This window comes from Paramormyrops kingsleyae, unplaced genomic scaffold (assembly GCF_048594095.1).
Source record: "Paramormyrops kingsleyae isolate MSU_618 unplaced genomic scaffold, PKINGS_0.4 ups59, whole genome shotgun sequence".
NCBI lineage: Eukaryota > Metazoa > Chordata > Actinopteri > Osteoglossiformes > Mormyridae > Paramormyrops > Paramormyrops kingsleyae.
In genome coordinates this window covers 52,567-77,292 of record NW_027325997.1, presented here as the reverse complement: position 1 = coordinate 77,292, position 24,726 = coordinate 52,567, and the positions used below count along the sequence as shown (strand labels likewise).

Genomic DNA, 24,726 nt, shown 5'->3' with positions numbered 1-24,726 from the left:
CCATGGAAAAACAAAAATTAAAGCACCACAGTTAATAATTTAAGCCTCAGTTGGGGAATGGACGGTGTGCGCGCAAGCGGGTGGATGCGCCGATGGACCCGAATTGACCAGTGCTTACCTGTGGCCCTGGGACACTGGGGTCACAGGCCCTGGGGTTTCTCACCGCAATTCATAACCCTAACCATAAGCCTAACCTAAACCCTAACCATAACCCGAAACGGAAATGCTGAGCCCTTGGTGGGGAAATAACCTGAAACAAGAATAAAAAGGCTGATAATTACCTGTCAGCGTGGCTGCTGCTCCATCTGCTCCTCCGGTCCACTTACCTGATATCTTGGACTATCCTGCATCCATCTTCTTCATCACCCATGGAAAAACAAAAATTAAAGCACCACAGTTAATAATTTAAGCCTCAGTTGGGGAATGGACGGTGTGCGCGCAAGCGGGTGGATGCGCCGATGGACCCGAATTGACCAGTGCTTACCTGTGGCCCTGGGACACTGGGGTCACAGGCCCTGGGGTTTCTCACCGCAATTCATAACCCTAACCATAAGCCTAACCTAAACCCTAACCATAACCCGAAACGGAAATGCTGAGCCCTTGGTGGGGAAATAACCTGAAACAAGAATAAAAAGGCTGATAATTACCTGTCAGCGTGGCTGCTGCTCCATCTGCTCCTCCGGTCCACTTACCTGATATCTTGGACTATCCTGCATCCATCTTCTTCATCACCCATGGAAAAACAAAAATTAAAGCACCACAGTTAATAATTTAAGCCTCAGTTGGGGAATGGACGGTGTGCGCGCAAGCGGGTGGATGCGCCGATGGACCCGAATTGACCAGTGCTTACCTGTGGCCCTGGGACACTGGGGTCACAGGCCCTGGGGTTTCTCACCGCAATTCATAACCCTAACCATAAGCCTAACCTAAACCCTAACCATAACCCGAAATGGAAATGCTGAGCCCTTGGTGGGGAAATAACCTGAAACAAGAATAAAAAGGCTGATAATTACCTGTCAGCGTGGCTGCTGCTCCATCTGCTCCTCCGGTCCACTTACCTGATATCTTGGACTATCCTGCATCCATCTTCTTCATCACCCATGGAAAAACAAAAATTAAAGCACCACAGTTAATAATTTAAGCCTCAGTTGGGGAATGGACGGTGTGCGCGCAAGCGGGTGGATGCGCCGATGGACCCGAATTGACCAGTGCTTACCTGTGGCCCTGGGACACTGGGGTCACAGGCCCTGGGGTTTCTCACCGCAATTCATAACCCTAACCATAAGCCTAACCTAAACCCTAACCATAACCCGAAACGGAAATGCTGAGCCCTTGGTGGGGAAATAACCTGAAACAAGAATAAAAAGGCTGATAATTACCTGTCAGCGTGGCTGCTGCTCCATCTGCTCCTCCGGTCCACTTACCTGATATCTTGGACTATCCTGCATCCATCTTCTTCATCACCCATGGAAAAACAAAAATTAAAGCACCACAGTTAATAATTTAAGCCTCAGTTGGGGAATGGACGGTGTGCGCGCAAGCGGGTGGATGCGCCGATGGACCCGAATTGACCAGTGCTTACCTGTGGCCCTGGGACACTGGGGTCACAGGCCCTGGGGTTTCTCACCGCAATTCATAACCCTAACCATAAGCCTAACCTAAACCCTAACCATAACCCGAAACGGAAATGCTGAGCCCTTGGTGGGGAAATAACCTGAAACAAGAATAAAAAGGCTGATAATTACCTGTCAGCGTGGCTGCTGCTCCATCTGCTCCTCCGGTCCACTTACCTGATATCTTGGACTATCCTGCATCCATCTTCTTCATCACCCATGGAAAAACAAAAATTAAAGCACCACAGTTAATAATTTAAGCCTCAGTTGGGGAATGGACGGTGTGCGCGCAAGCGGGTGGATGCGCCGATGGACCCGAATTGACCAGTGCTTACCTGTGGCCCTGGGACACTGGGGTCACAGGCCCTGGGGTTTCTCACCGCAATTCATAACCCTAACCATAAGCCTAACCTAAACCCTAACCATAACCCGAAACGGAAATGCTGAGCCCTTGGTGGGGAAATAACCTGAAACAAGAATAAAAAGGCTGATAATTACCTGTCAGCGTGGCTGCTGCTCCATCTGCTCCTCCGGTCCACTTACCTGATATCTTGGACTATCCTGCATCCATCTTCTTCATCACCCATGGAAAAACAAAAATTAAAGCACCACAGTTAATAATTTAAGCCTCAGTTGGGGAATGGACGGTGTGCGCGCAAGCGGGTGGATGCGCCGATGGACCCGAATTGACCAGTGCTTACCTGTGGCCCTGGGACACTGGGGTCACAGGCCCTGGGGTTTCTCACCGCAATTCATAACCCTAACCATAAGCCTAACCTAAACCCTAACCATAACCCGAAACGGAAATGCTGAGCCCTTGGTGGGGAAATAACCTGAAACAAGAATAAAAAGGCTGATAATTACCTGTCAGCGTGGCTGCTGCTCCATCTGCTCCTCCGGTCCACTTACCTGATATCTTGGACTATCCTGCATCCATCTTCTTCATCACCCATGGAAAAACAAAAATTAAAGCACCACAGTTAATAATTTAAGCCTCAGTTGGGGAATGGACGGTGTGCGCGCAAGCGGGTGGATGCGCCGATGGACCCGAATTGACCAGTGCTTACCTGTGGCCCTGGGACACTGGGGTCACAGGCCCTGGGGTTTCTCACCGCAATTCATAACCCTAACCATAAGCCTAACCTAAACCCTAACCATAACCCGAAACGGAAATGCTGAGCCCTTGGTGGGGAAATAACCTGAAACAAGAATAAAAAGGCTGATAATTACCTGTCAGCGTGGCTGCTGCTCCATCTGCTCCTCCGGTCCACTTACCTGATATCTTGGACTATCCTGCATCCATCTTCTTCATCACCCATGGAAAAACAAAAATTAAAGCACCACAGTTAATAATTTAAGCCTCAGTTGGGGAATGGACGGTGTGCGCGCAAGCGGGTGGATGCGCCGATGGACCCGAATTGACCAGTGCTTACCTGTGGCCCTGGGACACTGGGGTCACGGGCCCTGGGGCTATTAACCGCAATTCATAACCCTAACCATAAGCCTAACCTAAACCCTAACCATAACCCGAAATGGAAATGCTGAGCCCTTGGTGGGGAAATAACCTGAAACAAGAATAAAAAGGCTGATAATTACCTGTCAGCGTGGCTGCTGCTCCATCTGCTCCTCCGGTCCACTTACCTGATATCTTGGACTCTCCTGCATCCATCTTCTCCATCACCCATGGAAAAATAAAAATTAAAGCACCACAGTTAATATTTTAAGCCCCAGTTGGGGAATGGACAGTGTGCGCGCATGCGGGTGGATGCACCGATGGACCCGAATTGGCCAGTGTCTTCCTGTGGCCCTGGGACGCTGGGGTCACGGGCCCTGGGGCTATTAACCGCAATTCATAACCCTAACCATAAGCCTAACCTAAACCCTAACCATAACCCGAAACGGAAATGCTGAGCCCTTGGTGGGGAAATAACCTGAAACAAGAATAAAAAGGCTGATAATTACCTGTCAGCGTGGCTGCTGCTCCATCTGCTCCTCCGGTCCACTTACCTGATATCTTGGACTATCCTGCATCCATCTTCTTCATCACCCATGGAAAAACAAAAATTAAAGCACCACAGTTAATATTTTAAGCCCCAGTTGGGGAATGGACGGTGTGCGCACAAGCGGGTGGATGCACCGATGGACCCAAATTGGCCAGTGCCTTCCTGTGGCCCTGGGACGCTGGGGTCACAGGCCCTGGGGTTTCTAACCGCAATTCATAACCCTAACCATAAGCCTAACCTAAACCCTAACCATAACCCGAAATGGAAATGCTGAGCCCTTGGTGGGGAAATAACCTGAAACAAGAATAAAAAGGCTGATAATTACCTGTCAGCGTGGCTGCTGCTCCATCTGCTCCTCCGGTCCACTTACCTGATATCTTGGACTATCCTGCATCCATCTTCTTCATCACCCATGGAAAAACAAAAATTAAAGCACCACAGTTAATAATTTAAGCCTCAGTTGGGGAATGGACGGTGTGCGCGCAAGCGGGTGGATGCGCCGATGGACCCGAATTGACCAGTGCTTACCTGTGGCCCTGGGACACTGGGGTCACAGGCCCTGGGGTTTCTCACCGCAATTCATAACCCTAACCATAAGCCTAACCTAAACCCTAACCATAACCCGAAACGGAAATGCTGAGCCCTTGGTGGGGAAATAACCTGAAACAAGAATAAAAAGGCTGATAATTACCTGTCAGCGTGGCTGCTGCTCCATCTGCTCCTCCGGTCCACTTACCTGATATCTTGGACTATCCTGCATCCATCTTCTTCATCACCCATGGAAAAACAAAAATTAAAGCACCACAGTTAATAATTTAAGCCTCAGTTGGGGAATGGACGGTGTGCGCGCAAGCGGGTGGATGCGCCGATGGACCCGAATTGACCAGTGCTTACCTGTGGCCCTGGGACACTGGGGTCACAGGCCCTGGGGTTTCTCACCGCAATTCATAACCCTAACCATAAGCCTAACCTAAACCCTAACCATAACCCGAAACGGAAATGCTGAGCCCTTGGTGGGGAAATAACCTGAAACAAGAATAAAAAGGCTGATAATTACCTGTCAGCGTGGCTGCTGCTCCATCTGCTCCTCCGGTCCACTTACCTGATATCTTGGACTATCCTGCATCCATCTTCTTCATCACCCATGGAAAAACAAAAATTAAAGCACCACAGTTAATAATTTAAGCCTCAGTTGGGGAATGGACGGTGTGCGCGCAAGCGGGTGGATGCGCCGATGGACCCGAATTGACCAGTGCTTACCTGTGGCCCTGGGACACTGGGGTCACAGGCCCTGGGGTTTCTCACCGCAATTCATAACCCTAACCATAAGCCTAACCTAAACCCTAACCATAACCCGAAACGGAAATGCTGAGCCCTTGGTGGGGAAATAACCTGAAACAAGAATAAAAAGGCTGATAATTACCTGTCAGCGTGGCTGCTGCTCCATCTGCTCCTCCGGTCCACTTACCTGATATCTTGGACTATCCTGCATCCATCTTCTTCATCACCCATGGAAAAACAAAAATTAAAGCACCACAGTTAATAATTTAAGCCTCAGTTGGGGAATGGACGGTGTGCGCGCAAGCGGGTGGATGCGCCGATGGACCCGAATTGACCAGTGCTTACCTGTGGCCCTGGGACACTGGGGTCACAGGCCCTGGGGTTTCTCACCGCAATTCATAACCCTAACCATAAGCCTAACCTAAACCCTAACCATAACCCGAAACGGAAATGCTGAGCCCTTGGTGGGGAAATAACCTGAAACAAGAATAAAAAGGCTGATAATTACCTGTCAGCGTGGCTGCTGCTCCATCTGCTCCTCCGGTCCACTTACCTGATATCTTGGACTATCCTGCATCCATCTTCTTCATCACCCATGGAAAAACAAAAATTAAAGCACCACAGTTAATAATTTAAGCCTCAGTTGGGGAATGGACGGTGTGCGCGCAAGCGGGTGGATGCGCCGATGGACCCGAATTGACCAGTGCTTACCTGTGGCCCTGGGACACTGGGGTCACAGGCCCTGGGGTTTCTCACCGCAATTCATAACCCTAACCATAAGCCTAACCTAAACCCTAACCATAACCCGAAACGGAAATGCTGAGCCCTTGGTGGGGAAATAACCTGAAACAAGAATAAAAAGGCTGATAATTACCTGTCAGCGTGGCTGCTGCTCCATCTGCTCCTCCGGTCCACTTACCTGATATCTTGGACTATCCTGCATCCATCTTCTTCATCACCCATGGAAAAACAAAAATTAAAGCACCACAGTTAATAATTTAAGCCTCAGTTGGGGAATGGACGGTGTGCGCGCAAGCGGGTGGATGCGCCGATGGACCCGAATTGACCAGTGCTTACCTGTGGCCCTGGGACACTGGGGTCACAGGCCCTGGGGTTTCTCACCGCAATTCATAACCCTAACCATAAGCCTAACCTAAACCCTAACCATAACCCGAAACGGAAATGCTGAGCCCTTGGTGGGGAAATAACCTGAAACAAGAATAAAAAGGCTGATAATTACCTGTCAGCGTGGCTGCTGCTCCATCTGCTCCTCCGGTCCACTTACCTGATATCTTGGACTATCCTGCATCCATCTTCTTCATCACCCATGGAAAAACAAAAATTAAAGCACCACAGTTAATAATTTAAGCCTCAGTTGGGGAATGGACGGTGTGCGCGCAAGCGGGTGGATGCGCCGATGGACCCGAATTGACCAGTGCTTACCTGTGGCCCTGGGACACTGGGGTCACAGGCCCTGGGGTTTCTCACCGCAATTCATAACCCTAACCATAAGCCTAACCTAAACCCTAACCATAACCCGAAACGGAAATGCTGAGCCCTTGGTGGGGAAATAACCTGAAACAAGAATAAAAAGGCTGATAATTACCTGTCAGCGTGGCTGCTGCTCCATCTGCTCCTCCGGTCCACTTACCTGATATCTTGGACTATCCTGCATCCATCTTCTTCATCACCCATGGAAAAACAAAAATTAAAGCACCACAGTTAATAATTTAAGCCTCAGTTGGGGAATGGACGGTGTGCGCGCAAGCGGGTGGATGCGCCGATGGACCCGAATTGACCAGTGCTTACCTGTGGCCCTGGGACACTGGGGTCACGGGCCCTGGGGCTATTAACCGCAATTCATAACCCTAACCATAAGCCTAACCTAAACCCTAACCATAACCCGAAATGGAAATGCTGAGCCCTTGGTGGGGAAATAACCTGAAACAAGAATAAAAAGGCTGATAATTACCTGTCAGCGTGGCTGCTGCTCCATCTGCTCCTCCGGTCCACTTACCTGATATCTTGGACTCTCCTGCATCCATCTTCTCCATCACCCATGGAAAAATAAAAATTAAAGCACCACAGTTAATATTTTAAGCCCCAGTTGGGGAATGGACAGTGTGCGCGCATGCGGGTGGATGCACCGATGGACCCGAATTGGCCAGTGTCTTCCTGTGGCCCTGGGACGCTGGGGTCACGGGCCCTGGGGCTATTAACCGCAATTCATAACCCTAACCATAAGCCTAACCTAAACCCTAACCATAACCCGAAACGGAAATGCTGAGCCCTTGGTGGGGAAATAACCTGAAACAAGAATAAAAAGGCTGATAATTACCTGTCAGCGTGGCTGCTGCTCCATCTGCTCCTCCGGTCCACTTACCTGATATCTTGGACTATCCTGCATCCATCTTCTTCATCACCCATGGAAAAACAAAAATTAAAGCACCACAGTTAATATTTTAAGCCCCAGTTGGGGAATGGACGGTGTGCGCACAAGCGGGTGGATGCACCGATGGACCCAAATTGGCCAGTGCCTTCCTGTGGCCCTGGGACGCTGGGGTCACAGGCCCTGGGGTTTCTAACCGCAATTCATAACCCTAACCATAAGCCTAACCTAAACCCTAACCATAACCCGAAATGGAAATGCTGAGCCCTTGGTGGGGAAATAACCTGAAACAAGAATAAAAAGGCTGATAATTACCTGTCAGCGTGGCTGCTGCTCCATCTGCTCCTCCGGTCCACTTACCTGATATCTTGGACTATCCTGCATCCATCTTCTTCATCACCCATGGAAAAACAAAAATTAAAGCACCACAGTTAATAATTTAAGCCTCAGTTGGGGAATGGACGGTGTGCGCGCAAGCGGGTGGATGCGCCGATGGACCCGAATTGACCAGTGCTTACCTGTGGCCCTGGGACACTGGGGTCACAGGCCCTGGGGTTTCTCACCGCAATTCATAACCCTAACCATAAGCCTAACCTAAACCCTAACCATAACCCGAAACGGAAATGCTGAGCCCTTGGTGGGGAAATAACCTGAAACAAGAATAAAAAGGCTGATAATTACCTGTCAGCGTGGCTGCTGCTCCATCTGCTCCTCCGGTCCACTTACCTGATATCTTGGACTATCCTGCATCCATCTTCTTCATCACCCATGGAAAAACAAAAATTAAAGCACCACAGTTAATAATTTAAGCCTCAGTTGGGGAATGGACGGTGTGCGCGCAAGCGGGTGGATGCGCCGATGGACCCGAATTGACCAGTGCTTACCTGTGGCCCTGGGACGCTGGGGTCACAGGCCCTGGGGTTTCTCACCGCAATTCATAACCCTAACCATAAGCCTAACCTAAACCCTAACCATAACCCGAAACGGAAATGCTGAGCCCTTGGTGGGGAAATAACCTGAAACAAGAATAAAAAGGCTGATAATTACCTGTCAGCGTGGCTGCTGCTCCATCTGCTCCTCCGGTCCACTTACCTGATATCTTGCACTCTCCTGCATCCATCTTCTCCATCACCCATGGAAAAATAAAAATTAAAGCACCACAGTTAATATTTTAAGCCCCAGTTGGGGAATGGACAGTGTGCGCGCATGCGGGTGGATGCACCGATGGACCCGAATTGGCCAGTGTCTTCCTGTGGCCCTGGGACGCTGGGGTCACGGGCCCTGGGGCTATTAACCGCAATTCATAACCCTAACCATAAGCCTAACCTAAACCCTAACCATAACCCGAAACGGAAATGCTGAGCCCTTGGTGGGGAAATAACCTGAAACAAGAATAAAAAGGCTGATAATTACCTGTCTGCGTGGCTGCTGCTCCATCTGCTCCTCCGGTCCACTTACCTGATATCTTGGACTATCCTGCATCCATCTTCTTCATCACCCATGGAAAAACAAAAATTAAAGCACCACAGTTAATTTAAGCCTCAGTTGGGGAATGGACGGTGTGCGCGCAAGCGGGTGGATGCGCCGATGGACCCGAATTGACCAGTGCCTTCCTGTGGCCCTGGGACGCTGGGGTCACAGGCCCTGGGGTTTCTAACCGCAATTCATAACCCTAACCATAAGCCTAACCTAAACCCTAACCATAACCCGAAACGGAAATGCTGAGCCCTTGGTGGGGAAATAACCTGAAACAAGAATAAAAAGGCTGATAATTACCTGTCAGCGTGGCTGCTGCTCCATCTGCTCCTCCGGTCCACTTACCTGATATCTTGGACTCTCCTGCATCCATCTTCTCCATCACCCATGGAAAAATAAAAATTAAAGCACCACAGTTAATATTTTAAGCCCCAGTTGGGGAATGGACAGTGTGCGCGCATGCGGGTGGATGCACCGATGGACCCGAATTGGCCAGTGTCTTCCTGTGGCCCTGGGACGCTGGGGTCACGGGCCCTGGGGCTATTAACCGCAATTCATAACCCTAACCATAAGCCTAACCTAAACCCTAACCATAACCCGAAACGGAAATGCTGAGCCCTTGGTGGGGAAATAACCTGAAACAAGAATAAAAAGGCTGATAATTACCTGTCAGCGTGGCTGCTGCTCCATCTGCTCCTCCGGTCCACTTACCTGATATCTTGGACTATCCTGCATCCATCTTCTTCATCACCCATGGAAAAACAAAAATTAAAGCACCACAGTTAATAATTTAAGCCTCAGTTGGGGAATGGACGGTGTGTGCGCAAGCGGGTGGATGCGCCGATGGACCCGAATTGACCAGTGCTTACCTGTGGCCCTGGGACGCTGGGGTCACAGGCCCTGGGGTTTCTCACCGCAATTCATAACCCTAACCATAAGCCTAACCTAAACCCTAACCATAACCCGAAATGGAAATGCTGAGCCCTTGGTGGGGAAATAACCTGAAACAAGAATAAAAAGGCTGATAATTACCTGTCTGCGTGGCTGCTGCTCCATCTGCTCCTCCGGTCCACTTACCTGATATCTTGGACTATCCTGCATCCATCTTCTTCATCACCCATGGAAAAACAAAAATTAAAGCACCACAGTTAATAATTTAAGCCTCAGTTGGGGAATGAACGGTGTGCGCGCAAGCAGGTGGATGCGCCGATGGCCCCGAATTGACCAGTGCTTACCTGTGGCCCTGGGACGCTGGGGTCACAGGCCCTGGGGTTTCTAACCGCAATTCATAACCCTAACCATAAGCCTAACCTAAACCCTAACCATAACCCGAAACGGAAATACTGAGCCCTTGGTGGGGAACAGTGGTGGAGGAAGTACTGAAGCTTAGTACTTAAGTAAAAGTACAAGTATCCCACAAAATATGTACTCAAGTAAAAGTAGAAGTGCTACATCAACAATCTTACTTAAGTGAAAGTACTAAGTACTTACTTTTAAATTTACTTTAAAGTATTTCTTTAAGTAAAAGTACTCACACAATGGTTTGTCTCAACGTCTGGGGTGTGCCATTTTGTAAAAGAATAGTAGATATACTGACTTACGCCCCTACCAATGTCATTGCTCGTAATAATTACAAGCAACTATACAGTATATGTGTATTGTAAGGTTTTGTGTGCTTATTGTGCATGCACTCTGCAATACTGTGTGTACCCTAACTTAGAATTATGTGGATGACAAGTTATCTACTATATTACCCACTAATATACCATTAAGATAAACCAATCAGGACATGATATATCTTTAAATCATTTATGTACTTGCAAAACTATTCAACACATCTGTTAAGAGCAGTAAAAGGGAAACACAACAGTAACCAAACACTAGTGGTGGGGTGGCGACATGTTGAATGTCTCGTCTTCTTGAAATCAAGCCAGTCTACCAGCTCTTGCTGCCAATTGACGCGCGCTCTGCCATCATTGGAACTAATTAAGTCACCTGATTGGTAGGAAATGGCAAACAACGCCAGAACGCAATAGGCTATTTTTTCATGCAAGATTTTGAGGAAATTGTGTTCATAAAATGTAAGGACTAACGGCATAAATTGTAGAAATGTAGTGGAGTAGAAAGTACAGATAATTGCCGCAAAATGTAATGGAGTAAAATAAAAAGTATGCCTTATTATTTTTACTTAAGTAAAGTACAGATACGTAAAAATGTACTTAAGTACAGTAACGAAGTACAAATACTTTGTTACATTCCACCACTGCCAATGTCTGAATGTCATTGATTGGTTGCATTTGAAGGGCTCCAAAGGCGAAATAATAATAATGCTGCATTATGGAATCTTACGTTGTGTGTCATGGATACTACTCGCTCCAAATCTCCCGACCACTATGTTGATCTGAGACAGCAAGACAGAGGGATCCGAGACCAAGACAATAGACCGTCGAGACCGAAGATCAAGACAGCATAAAAGACCGGTCTCGAGACATCAAACTCTAGCAAATGCACATACAAATATTCATATGACATAATAAATAAATTTTCATTTTAATAGTTAAACACCTTCTAAAACAACAACCCGGTAGGAAGATAGTGATACACATTATATTCATATTACACAATAAATACCTTCCACCCGACACATGAGACACCTTCAACTCATCTTAAATTTCTGTATGCATCTCGCCGTTAACAACATACCTGCTTTTTTATACTACCAGCGTCCTTTCATATTTAAACCGGAGCAAAAATTGCCAACAATTACACTGCTGTCGCTCAACTTATGCCTTAAGAGAACCGCTACAACCACCAGTTATCAGCCACAACTGCAGATTTCACCGGCAGCAACAGTAAACCTCACAATATAAAAATAAAATCCTCTTCTTACCGTCTGCCTTTCCAGTCTCTGATGTTGTTCTTCTGCACAATCTCCCAGAACGGCGAAACAGTCCAACCTACAAGCCGGCTTCTTATACGCGCCTCCAAACTCCAATTAGGTGAGAACCTACTTCCTGCTACGTCGCATGCGTGACGTCACAAGCGATACCACACCCATTAGATCGTAATAGCCTACGTTGTTTGACTGAACAGTGCTGCTGCTGACCATGTCCATCCTTTTATGGCCACAGCCTACCTGAGTGCTGCTGCTGACCATGTCCATCCCTTTATGACCGCAGCCTACCTGAGTGCTGCTGCTGACCGTGTCCATCCCTTTATGACCGCAGCCTACCTGAGTGCTGCTGCTGACCGTGTCCATCACATTATGACCAGTCTACCTGAGTGCTGCTGCTGACCATGTCCATCCCATTATGATCACAGCCTACCTGAGTGCTGCTGCTGACCGTGTCCATCACTTTATGACCGCAGCCTACCTGAGTGCTGCTGCTGACCGTGTCCATCCCTTTATGATCACAGCCTACCTGAGTGCTGCTGCTGACCATGTCCATCACATTATGACCACAGCCTGCCTGAGTGCTGCTGCTGACCATCTCCATCACATTATGACCGCAGCCTACCTGAGTGCTGCTGCTGACCATGTCCATCCCTTTATGACCGCAGCCTACCTGAGTGCTGCTGCTGACCGTGTCCATCCCTTTATGACCAGTCTACCTGAGTGCTGCTGCTGACCGTGTCCATCCCTTTATGACCACAGCCTACCTGAGTGCTGCTGCTGACCGTGTCCATCACTTTATGACCACAGTCTACCTGAGTGCTGCTGCTGACCGTGTCCATCCCTTTATGATCACAGCCTACCTGAGTGCTGCTGCTGACCATGTCCATCACTTTATGACCGCAGCCTACCTCAGTGCTGCTGCTGACCGTGTCCATCCCTTTATGATCGCAGCCTACCTCAGTGCTGCTGCTGACCGTGTCCATCCCTTTATGATCGCAGCCTACCTGAGTGCTGCTGCTGACCGTGTCCATCCCTTTATGATCACAGCCTACCTGAGTGCTGCTGCTGACCATGTCCATCACATTATGACCGCAGCCTACCTGAGTGCTGCTGCTGACCATGTCCGTCCCTTTATGACCGCAGTCTACCTGAGTGCTGCTGCTGACCGTGTCCATCCCTTTATGATCACAGCCTACCTGAGTGCTGCTGCTGACCATGTCCATCACATTATGACCACAGCCTGCCTGAGTGCTGCTGCTGACCATCTCCATCACATTATGACCGCAGCCTACCTCAGTGCTGCTGCTGACCGTGTCCATCCCTTTATGATCGCAGCCTACCTCAGTGCTGCTGCTGACCGTGTCCATCCCTTTATGATCACAGCCTACCTGAGTGCTGCTGCTGACCATGTCCATCACATTATGACCGCAGCCTACCTGAGTGCTGCTGCTGACCATGTCCATCCCTTTATGATCACAGCCTACCTGAGTGCTGCTGCTGACCATGTCCATCACTTTATGACCGCAGCCTACCTCAGTGCTGCTGCTGACCGTGTCCATCCCTTTATGATCGCAGCCTACCTCAGTGCTGCTGCTGACCGTGTCCATCCCTTTATGATCGCAGCCTACCTGAGTGCTGCTGCTGACCGTGTCCATCCCTTTATGACCAGTCTACCTGAGTGCTGCTGCTGACCGTGTCCATCCCTTTATGACCACAGCCTACCTGAGTGCTGCTGCTGACCGTGTCCATCACTTTATGACCACAGTCTACCTGAGTGCTGCTGCTGACCGTGTCCATCACTTTATGACCACAGCCTACCTGAGTGCTGCTGCTGACCGTGTCCATCCCTTTATGATCACAGCCTACCTGAGTGCTGCTGCTGACCGTGTCCATCCCTTTATGACCAGTCTACCTGAGTGCTGCCGCTGACCGTGTTCATCCCTTTATGACCAGTCTACCTGAGTGCTGCTCCTGACCATGTCCATCTCTTTATGACCACACCCGAGTGCTTGTCAAGTTGTCCCTTTTTCTTTTGTGCAATTTCCCCAACTTGAAAGGAATAACAACATCCACTTGGAGGTATAACTGGATTCCACTCGACAGACTAGGCAAACCCACTATTTCTTTTATCCTTATTTTCCTTTTATTTGGATCTCAGCAAGGTAACCAATGTTGCCACCAGATAAAATAGTCAGGTAGAAAACCTTTAAGCAAACAAGAAAAGAAATAGACCCCAAATTATTACATACATATAAACATAACAAATGGACAAATTAATATGCAAATACGCAAATGCACATACAAATACAAATATTCACTTTACATATTCAATAAATTATTTCATTTTAATAGTTAAACACCTTCTAAAACAACATCCCGGTAGGAAGATATTGATACACATTATATTCATTTTACACAATAAATACCTTCCACCCGACACAGCCTAAGCCTGAGCCTGCTAGTGTAACAACCATCTCCCCCCCCCACCTCCCAGCAGCCTCAACAGCAGCAAGCACCAATGCAGCAACAGCAGCTGGCTGGACTGAGTGAGCAACATGCATTTTTCAAAAGTGAGCAAGCCAAGAGCATTACCTTGTCCTTCTCCTCCAAGATGCACCGCATGCGACGCATGGGTTCTACCTCCCGCAAGGGCCGAGTGTGCTGCAACGCATACGGCAAGACCTTCTATGACAAGGGCACCCTGAAGATCCACTACAATGCTGTGCACCTGAAGATCAAGCACCACTGCACTATCGAGGGCTGCAACATGGTGTTCAGCTTCCTGCGCAGCCGCAACCGGCACAGCGCCAACCCTAACCCCCGACTACACATGCCCATGCTGAGGAACAACCGTGACAAGGACCTCATCCGCTCCAGTGTTGGCTCTGGCACATCTGTCATCTCCAGCACCAAAAGCAGTTTGACTCTGACCAGCCCGGGACGGCCACCTCTTGGCTTCACTACCCCACCGCTCGATCCCATGCTGCAGTCTCCCCTGCAAAGTTCTCTGATCTTCCCATCCTTGAAATCAGTCCAGCCAGTACAACCGGTACCCCCATTCTATCGTGCTCTGTTGTCCCCTGGGGATCTTGTCAGTTCACCGGTCTCCCTGCCCACCAGCTCCATACTCCCTCCGGCCTCTAACAACACGTCTCTCATCGAGCAGCAGGCCTCGGCCCCTGGCTCCCACAATTCTCTAGTGGCCGAGGCAGGGCTTGTCAGCCACAAGCTGCCTGGTACTGGCATCCAGGAACATTCTGTTGACCCCATACCCAAGAAGAAGCCACGCAAATCCAGTATGCCAGTGAAAATTGAGAAGGAGGTCATCAACGTGGCTGATGTGTTCGACGACAAAGAGGAGGAGGAGGATGAGGAAGGGGGCAGGGTCCTGAATGGAATGCCTAGCACCCAAGGATGCCACCATCCACATTCCCACCTTTACAACAACAGCAACCACAGTGGGGGCAGCAGCCAAGCATCTCCCAGCCGGGATGAGGTGAGCCCTGGGCTGGCACTGAGGAGCATTCTCCAGCTGGAGCAGGATGAAGCTCGGACTACCAGTGAGAGGTGGAGGGGGCCAGCGAAGGGGAGGGTGACTCAAACAGGGCAGACTGGGTGAGGGGTGGTGCCAGGGAGCGGTTCCCAGAGCTGCCGGGCCAGGGGGTCGACCCGAGTGCTGTCCTGTGCCACAAACCATACAGCTGCAAGGGCACTCACTTCAAGACAGTACATCTGCGCCAGATGCAGCGCTGCAAGGTTCCGGGCTGCAGCCTCACATTCTCCTCGACGCGGAGCTGCAACCAGCAGAGCAGAACCCCAGCCTGCGCCGGCACGTGGCCGAATGACTGCCCCCCACCCCCAGGCCTCTTACTTTCACTCTGTACTTGTGGAAGTCTCTAGAGACGCTTGGATGGGTAGCTCTGCTGCTGCGTCCCTGTGGCCCCAACGCGTCCTGTCACTTCCATGGAAACCCTCGTCCATCTCCAAAGAAACTGTTCGGACTCTTTTGTGACTGTTGCTCGCAGAAATGGTAGTAATAAGAAGAGAGCCTTCTCGGTGTATTATTAGTGTAATAATAGCTTTTAAATGACCCATTAACAGAGCATGACAGCCTCATCTGTAAATAACATCCCAGAGGGTTCTTCATGTAAAAAATGTACTGAGGGTGTCAGTGCCCATGCTTGTTTCATTTCATGGCACCTCCAGCTCTCAGACTGAAGGAAAATGTAGCCTCTAGCTCATTTGATTTCTTTATTTTCACTTTGATGCACACTTCAGACTAAAAAAAAAGAAGCTCAAATTCTTTTATAAATGTACCAATGCAGAAAAGGCCTGCATGCTTTTGGCTTCTGAACATATGAACATTTGTATGTTGACCCAGTCTTGCACTTTTCAAGTCTACAAGGGGATGTGTAATATTTTGTGTATCTTGAAGTCACCTGCCTCTAAGGCGTTTTAAGAAAATGCTGAAATGCTTGTGGGTCCCAGATACAGAGAATGTGTGGCTCCTGAGCTGATGACCTGATTTTCTGCTTTCCATTTGAAACAACTATTGAGTCTTAGCGCAATAGCAGATAAGCAGAGTAATATTAATCTCTGCTTTTAGCTCTCATAAGAGCAGCCCAAGTGCTGTTCAAGGTATTGTTCAGAGAGAGATCTCTGAAGTGTTCCCAGGGAGTGATCTCTGAGGTATCATCCAGAGTGTGAAATCCAAGCTTAGTTGTTACTTCATTAATGATCCCTCCAGAAGTTGACAAGATTTCTGTATCTCTATATTATTTACATTTTAATGCTTCATTTAAGGTGATTCAGGTGCTTTCTGAAAACTGCATAAATCAAGCATGTATTTGAACTTAACTGTGATGAAAAACAACTGAAGTGTTTTCATATTTCAGGCTGGGGACACAAGCGTAAGACACGAGTTTTAAGTTTGCTCTCCAGAAAATCTGGCCACAAGTCACTTTGGGTCCTCACTTAGTGTTCTGATGTGCTGTACCGTCACTAGTGGTGCATAAGTATGGGTAGCCACTGGAGACAAACTTCACCAGATCATTCAGCGTTTGGATATACGTTGTATCTGTATGAATTTTGGTGTCGGACTGCAGCAGTAACTTGATGCCAGTCATTATCATGGCCACCTGCTTGCTGCGTATGAAGGTGTAGGTGCCGTATGAGGCTGCTGTAGTGACGTCCCCGCTGTTGTTATGAGTGCAGTTGTGCAAAGTGGAAATGAAGCCCAGCCCACCCCTGTCTTATGAAATAAAACGATTCTTATAAAAACCAGGGGCAGTGATCATGGCAATCATAGGAGGCAGTCATATGATCATGTCAGTCATAGGAGGCAGTAATGTGATCATACCAAAGGAGGCAGTTACACAATCGAGCCAGTCACATGATCACACCACTCTCTGGAGGCAGTCACATGATCATTCCAAACATTGGAAGCAGTCATATGATCGCACCAAACACAGGAGGCAGTTGTGCAATCATGCCATTCAAAGGAGGCAGTCATATGATCACAGGAGGCAGTCACATGATCACACCACTCTCTGGAGGCACTCACATGATCATTGGAAGCAGTCATATGATTGCACCAAACACAGGAGGCAGTTGTGCAATCATGCCATTCAAAGGAGACAGTCATATGACCACAGGAGGCAGTCACATGATCATGCCAATCACAACAGGGAGTCACATGATCGCGCCAAACACAGGAGGCAGTTGTGCAATCATGCCATTCACAGGAGGCAGTCATATGATCACAGGAGGCAGTCACATGATCATGCCAATCACAACAGGCAGTCACATGAGCACACCAATCACAGGAAGTATTCACAAATCAAGCCAGTTCCAGGAGGCAGTGACATGAACATGCTAACCACAGAGCTGACACTGAAAAGACTCCCTGTCAAATATTTATTTAAAGGATTGAGGACACCAACAGTGATTCTACTTTAAACTTTAATTCGCTTACTTTAATTAAAGTGTGGTAGAAAAATGATAAATCAACCTCTCTGATAACACATTGACGTATTGTCCCTGAATCACTGCAAATACATGGTTAACATATGATTAGTATGATTACTTATGCGATCAATTGCGTAACATATTATATATTGTCTACTACAACTACTTTATTAAGCTATAACTCTCTGTGCACCAGTTGGGGCGGCTTCGAGTCTCTTCCTGCAAGTGGTTTCTCCCCCCCTTTGCTCCACTGTCTGCCTCTCCAAGGTCCGAGCTTCTGCGGAGCCAACTGCAGGCAGCTATCACAAAGCGAGGTCACACAGTATTCAAAACAATCTCTTCTTGCCTAAGGCCTAAAACATAACAGACCCAATATGCCTCCCCTCCCGGGCATACTAATGTCCAATTTTACTTCCACACTCCCCCCTTTTGAACACGCGAAATCCGCACTGTTCACACAGAATCAGAGTCCACAGTGTAGTAATACTCCGGACAAAAGCGCAGCGGGGCGATGGGCGCTGGCGGCGGTTGGATGGACCACGAGTCACCAGCAGAGTTGGCGTTGCTGGTCATATTGATGACAACCTGGGGCTGTGGCCCTCATTCATGCATGCCAAATTTCAGATTTCAGACCCCTGATTCGTACAGGTCGGCAGTGACGCCCCCTCATGTTCATTTGAGGCCTAGTGTTTAATTAATGACTTGCATTGCCAACCTCAGCAAATTTTCTTTCATACGTGCTGCACTCATAAGATTTTTCATTTATGAATGTTTAATTTAATTTCTATATACTTCATAAAAACAATAACATATGTGCATATATATGCATTCACACACACATAATCATATATATATATATTTAATTTTTTTTCCTTCACGATTAAAGATATTTATCTATCTATCTGTATAAATACAGTATATCATGTTCATAAATAACATACACATTTCTTCATTATTATTAAAAGTTATGCTGTGTATGCCTGACACATGAACATTTAGCTCTACAACAAAGCTTTTACATCAAAGTTAAACAGTAACACAGTTGGTAACTTTGTGTAGGACATTAAATACCAATTCATTACAACTTTTCACATGGGTTTACCAAATACAGTATGTAATATCCTCTCCAAGGCAACCTTCTCCCTGGAATTTACTTAAGAAGTATGGCAGCAAGGAACTGTTTTCATTACATGATTATATATTAATAACAAACATTATAATTGTATAATGTTTGTTATTAATGTATATTACAGCTGTTAAGCAATGTTATGATGTAAAGGTATACATGCATGATGTTTATGAATGATTTCTGAATACTTAATTCATTATGAAGTTGTACTAAATGTTTTATGAATGCAATATAAAAGCATTATGAAGGTTACCATTTATTTACAGTATTTCAAGATTTTTTTTTTATTTATTTTGATTTGAGATTTTTTTAACCAATATTTTATTCAATTTCAGTTGCACTGTTAAGAAGGACATGTTTTGCACAGTTTAGAAAGATAAAGGAATATTTTGTAATAAATTTGTCTGCAGCTCTGTAAAAAAATCGTGAGAAAATTGTATCGTGAACGAATTGTGAAGCGTATCGAATCGTGAGTTGAGTGTATCATTACATCCCTACAACAGATCAACAAAAAATTTAGAAAAGACACTGAATATAAAAGTAAACTTAATGTAATCACTGCCATTACACCTGTAATGAAGCTCCAATATGGGGTAACTTCTGTGGAGACCCTTAATACAAACAATAGAAAGTAAGATGGGAAACATTTGGCATCAGAAAGAGCAGAAAAATACAAATGATAATGGGGGAAAAGTGAATAACAGAACAAGGAAGGAAAAAGCAGCCGTAACATAAGTGTGTTCCTGACTGGGTTTTTTGTGTGAAAATACAAATGTGCTATTCATTTAGCTTTTTTAAAATTGGAGAAAGCTTTATTACTTTGTCTTCCAGGTAAAATATGTAAACTATGCAGACTGCATGCAAACAAATATTACATACAAGAGTTGGCACAACATTGTCATCAGCGGGGTTCAGTACTGCTGTTAAATTTGTATCACTCAATGTACTGAAACAAGATGAGAGTGATTAATTTTAAAAAATCAATACAAGTATCAATAATACTTTTAGAGCAGCTGCACTTTAATCTCCTCAAGGTGACTGAGGGACAACTGGACATCCTACAGACAAGGTAGAGGTATGATCCAGGTCCAATTGGTGCTGCCGGACCAAGTACACACCAAAAGTGACCTAAAAGAAAGAAAGAAAAAAAAAAACTCAGCTACGGTCAGTACACACTGAACAATGAAACAACTGTAAGAGAGATCAAAATAAATGGCCAGAACAAAGCCATTATCAATCAGATGAACCAATAAAATTGGAGATTAAAACATGTACTTCTGCTAGTACCTGAACTGGTTGTCAGACCTTGTTACACTTGATAGGTTATCAAAATTAGAGATCAATTGTACCAAATCTTCCATGTCTGTTGTAACATCGAATGATTTCCATCTTCAGTATTATTTTTGTCATAATACTCATATGAGGGTCCTTGTACTGCCTGTCCTGGCTACATATACATGATGTAAACTGACCCAAATGCAAAAATACCATTTATCTGAGGTCCTTCAGACTGCACTCCCCCTGTACTAACCTTCCCCTTGCGGCAGGCAGACAGTGAGTTTAGAGGCTCCGGCATGTGGGTGGCAGTCTGCTGATCAATCCCAATCATGTGACATCTTGCGCAGAGGTCCGTCACCTGGCACATCACAGAAGGAGCTGCTCTGATGAGCCACCTGCTCATTGTCAGAAAACTATACTGATGCCGGCTAATAGGACAACTCACCTGGAAGACTAGGTCACCAATCACCACATGCTTCCAGTTATCCTCCTCAAATGGTTCTGCACCCATGACGACTAGATTAGCACGGAAACGTGCAATGAGCTGCTGGATGTCAAGGTTTTCAGCCTCAGGGCCCTGTCTGTTTCCCACAAAGAAGATATTAATTTAGATTTTATACATTCAAAATTTGTATACATCAATCCCCTTGTCTAAATTACTCAGAATGTCCACACAACATTTTAATGAGTGATAACAATTTTAACATTTATAGGATCAAAGGAAATTTTGATAACAGTTATCTCTTCAACTGTATGTGATGACTAACATCTGAAAAATAACACCTTTATTCTCTTCAAGCAGAATATTATGATATAGGTGTCACATATACAGTAGAATCTGCATGGCATTATACCTCTCGTTGATATGCTCCTTCAAGAACTTGACACTGGCCATGTTGATCATCAAATACTGTGCTTCATTTACCAGAGATAGACCAGCTACCGGCTTTGCATGGTCTGAAGAAGAGAGTCACCATTCATATCTTCACATATCATGGACTAAGTCTTCTAACTCCAATTCCCAACCTGAGATATTACTCTGCTCACAGTGAGTCAGCTGTGGCTAAGTGGCATGGAAGATGAATTGACTGCTAAAAAGGTTCTATTAAGTTGACTAATCAATTAATTTATCGATTATGTGTTAAATATAAAGTAAACAAGGAAGCAGAACAACCCTTAGCAAAATCAAGACCAATTAGCAAAATCTCAGGCCAAAATTCAAAGTGGAAAAAAGAATAATATACCATGGAACCAAGGCTAAAAGTACAGAAATTCTGGCTGTATAAGACTGAAATGGGGGGGGGGGGTGTAATGGGGGAATCTCAACCTCGCTTCATTCCTCTGATGAAGCCAGGGCTCTGCTGAATCAGACGACAGGGCTTTCCCAGAAACTCAGAGATCCAATCAGCAGCTTCATCACCACAATCGACACTCTGAACTCTGAGGAAGAGAGAGAAATATACTATATATACTACTATATCAGTGGTGCCCAAACTGGGGGGCGCAGAGGTATTGCGGAGGGGCGCACCAATGGGATAGCCTCAGCAAAATAATCTCTTCACAGACTGGACATTTAAACAAATAAAGCAGCACAACATTACAGTAACTAACATTAAATAAACCACTAACTTACTTGTACGATTAGAGCATTTATGTAATTTATTTAAACTTTATTTTAATAGGTAAATTAACTGAAAACCAGTTCTCACTGCTTTACGTGATATTCGGGAGAAATATCAGATAACGCATCGGAACTTCCTGGGATACAAACGTCACGTTCTTCAGCCAATAAGGGCAAAGTTGTGTCGTCACGGAGGCAGTTCCAGTTTGTTCAGCCAGCTGAGAGGTGCTGTACGACCTGTCTTAAGTCGTCTTGCTCTTGCAAGGTTTTTGTACCATGTGACATTGTGACGCGTGACGACGTTTTGCAGCGCTGGACAAAAAAATCTAACCATATCATGAAAAACGAGGTTTAAAATTTTCTACATGAAGTGCAGGGAGACTATCAATTAATTGTTATGATTTAGTGTTGTTTTGTGCTATAGTATAGGCTGAAACCTGTGGTTATCATTAAAAACAAAATGCGGTAATCGTAAAACAAACTTTAATTTGTGTACACCAATGAATATTAACAGGAATGTTAAAGCTGCATTTGCATAATTTCAAACTTATGCTGGACTTTTATTTTTAATTGATTGCTCTTTTTTCTCCCATAGTGGTGAAATTGCACCATTTGTATTTTGTAATTGCATTCGTTTCGCTCAATTAGAAAAGGGAGTTGTATTTCAAATAAAGTTTAAATATGAACCTGTGTAGTTTGAATGGGGTCAATAATGTTCCTATCTAGAAAAGGGGGGCCCTGCAGAGAAAGTTTGGGAACCACTGTACTATATAAAGTGCTCACAGAAAGTCTTGGGATGCTTCCTTAATGGAGTAAAATATTGCTAATTTAATGATTTAATAAAAATCATTGCTTTTTTCATTTGCTCACAAAAATGTCACATTAGAAGCAGCCAGTAGTTTTAAGTAAGACATTCTTTTCAAGTACTAATAAATTGAAACCGAAATTATTAGTTATTAAAAAGCTGTTTTGAGTTAAAAAGTTCATTGATAAGCAGCTCTGTATTGTTGTGTGGTGTAGGTATTTGCTAATGCCTTTATTTTGGGAATGTTGTTTGATGTGGCAATGAAATATAAAGACTATACAGCCACAATAGTCACCAGTTAAGCGGAATTTTTGGGTTAAAACCATAGTGTGCTATGATGATGGTTCTTGCGGTGTTTAAAGAGAACCATTACAATAAGATCAATTAAATCAAACTGCACAAACGTTTTTGATTTTGTGGCAGGATACATGTTTTCCTATTCATTGAAATCAGGAGGATCTGCCAAAAGCATATTATGCATAGTGCTATGAAGAATCGATTTATAATCAATAGTATCAAAAGATGTAAGAGAGATGGATAATACTGCTTCTTTCAAAAAGATTTATGACCTAAAGGTCAAAAGGTTACTGGGTCAAAAGTTCACTGGGGGGTGAGGTTGGGGTGGATCCGGGTGATGCAACGACTAGTGACGTTATTTATTAAATGATTATTTAATTATTTATTATTATTTAATTATTTATTACATTTAAAACAAAGATTATTCAGATGTATAATAACAGTTTATGCATCTAAAATACACAAATCACATAGCTGTGTAAAGTGGCCGTTCTCAAACATCATACAGTGATAATATAATGCTAAAATCACATCCAGGGTGTCCTCTGCATTGTGTCCTGTGCTTCCTGGGATAGACACCAGCCTGACTTCAATTACAGCCTGACGTATATGTAATTATGAAAGATGGGTGACTGGAAGACATCATGACATTTGTAAAATAGATAATATAAGACACACATACCTGTCCCCACACACTTTACTCTGAAACACCTTGACACCTGGGTTCTGTTTATTGCCCTCTAGTGGAATGGATAAAGGTTTCATTCCTAAGAGAATTAATTCAGACAATGAAAACACAGAGAAGTCATACAATTGCACTAAGTTCTGATTAAATTTCTTACATTACATGGGAAGCTGCAGTTATTGGCAAGTATTTGTTTAATGGTCAATATTTATGCATGTTTTTGTTAAATGTTTTGTGGCTTCACAAACAGAATCAAACAAATACATATTATGTAACTAAAAGCATAATGAGTAAGCTCTGTATTCCTTAATTCTTTTATTATGTCTTTACTTCTTTTTCTCTTTTTCACTCTTCCTCTCTTCTCTCTCCTCCTTTCTTTCTCTTCCCTTCCTGAGCTGGTCTGGTGTGGTGGCCCCCTGGTGCACTAGGGATAGGTCCCTGAGCTGGTCTGGTGTGGTGGCCCCCTGGTGCACTAGGGATGGTTCCCTGAGCTGGTCTGGTGTGGTGGCCCCCTAGTGCACTAGGGATGGTTCCCTGAGCTGATCTGGTGTGGTGGCCCCCTTGTGCACTAGGGATGGTTCCCTGAGCTGGTCTGGTGGCCCCCTAGTGCACTAGGGATGGTTCCCTGAGCTGGTCTGGTGTGGTGGCCCACTGGTGCACTAGGGATGGGTCCCTGAGCTGGTCTGGTGTGGTAGCTCCCCGGTGCACTGGGATGGGTCCACAAGCTGTGTTGGCCCCCCGGTGGCCGCTTTCCCGCCTACTGATCTCTCCTGCCCTGAACCTGCATGACCTGCTTCTTTTAATGCATAACACTAGATCAGTGCTTTCTGTTCTACTCATACAGAAAAACAATCCAAGAGAAAGGAAAAACCAAACAAACTTCATCCTAGAAAAGGGGTAGCAGGTCATGTGGGGTGTGGTCTGCCTGGGGTGGGGTTGCCCTGGGGGCTGCCCTCCCTCTCCCTTTGGCCTGGTCACAGTGCATGGTGGGCCCAGCCTGCCTGGGTTGACCAAACTACAACCTTCCCCCAATCAATCTTCTGTGCTCTTACCTCACCTCTGTTCCATCTCTATGTCCTAATGTACTGCTTTTATCTACCCCAACTTGATGTCAGCTTTTCGTATGTTTTTGACCATAGATAAAAGCTAGATAAAAAACTTTTATTACAGGCAAATTACCTGAATCTTGAAAAAAATATTTGCTTCATTTATACAGTTATTCTAACATATAAAGGGAAACATAAGTCAGATTTACAAAACCAGATATCCTAAACAGATATCTTTCT

General features: G+C 45.7%; 1 protein-coding gene across 6 annotated transcripts in view; it reads right to left on the bottom strand.

Moving 5' to 3' along the window:
• Positions 1-17,602: 17,602 nt before the first annotated feature.
• The window catches only part of LOC140577633 (molybdenum cofactor sulfurase-like), a 25,468-nt gene continuing 18,344 nt past the window's right edge, over positions 17,603-24,726 (bottom strand). For all 6 annotated transcript variants that reach the window (XM_072708267.1, XM_072708268.1, XM_072708266.1 and 3 more), the window contains 6 exons: positions 23,438-23,522; positions 21,360-21,472; positions 20,887-20,989; positions 20,478-20,613; positions 20,286-20,390; positions 17,603-19,882 (listed from right to left, as the gene is read on the bottom strand). In XM_072708267.1, the coding sequence (XP_072564368.1) occupies positions 19,784-19,882; positions 20,286-20,390; positions 20,478-20,613; positions 20,887-20,989; positions 21,360-21,472; positions 23,438-23,522 (641 nt within the window). In that variant the 3' untranslated portion in view covers positions 17,603-19,783. The remainder of the gene's footprint in view (positions 19,883-20,285; positions 20,391-20,477; positions 20,614-20,886; positions 20,990-21,359; positions 21,473-23,437; positions 23,523-24,726) is intronic.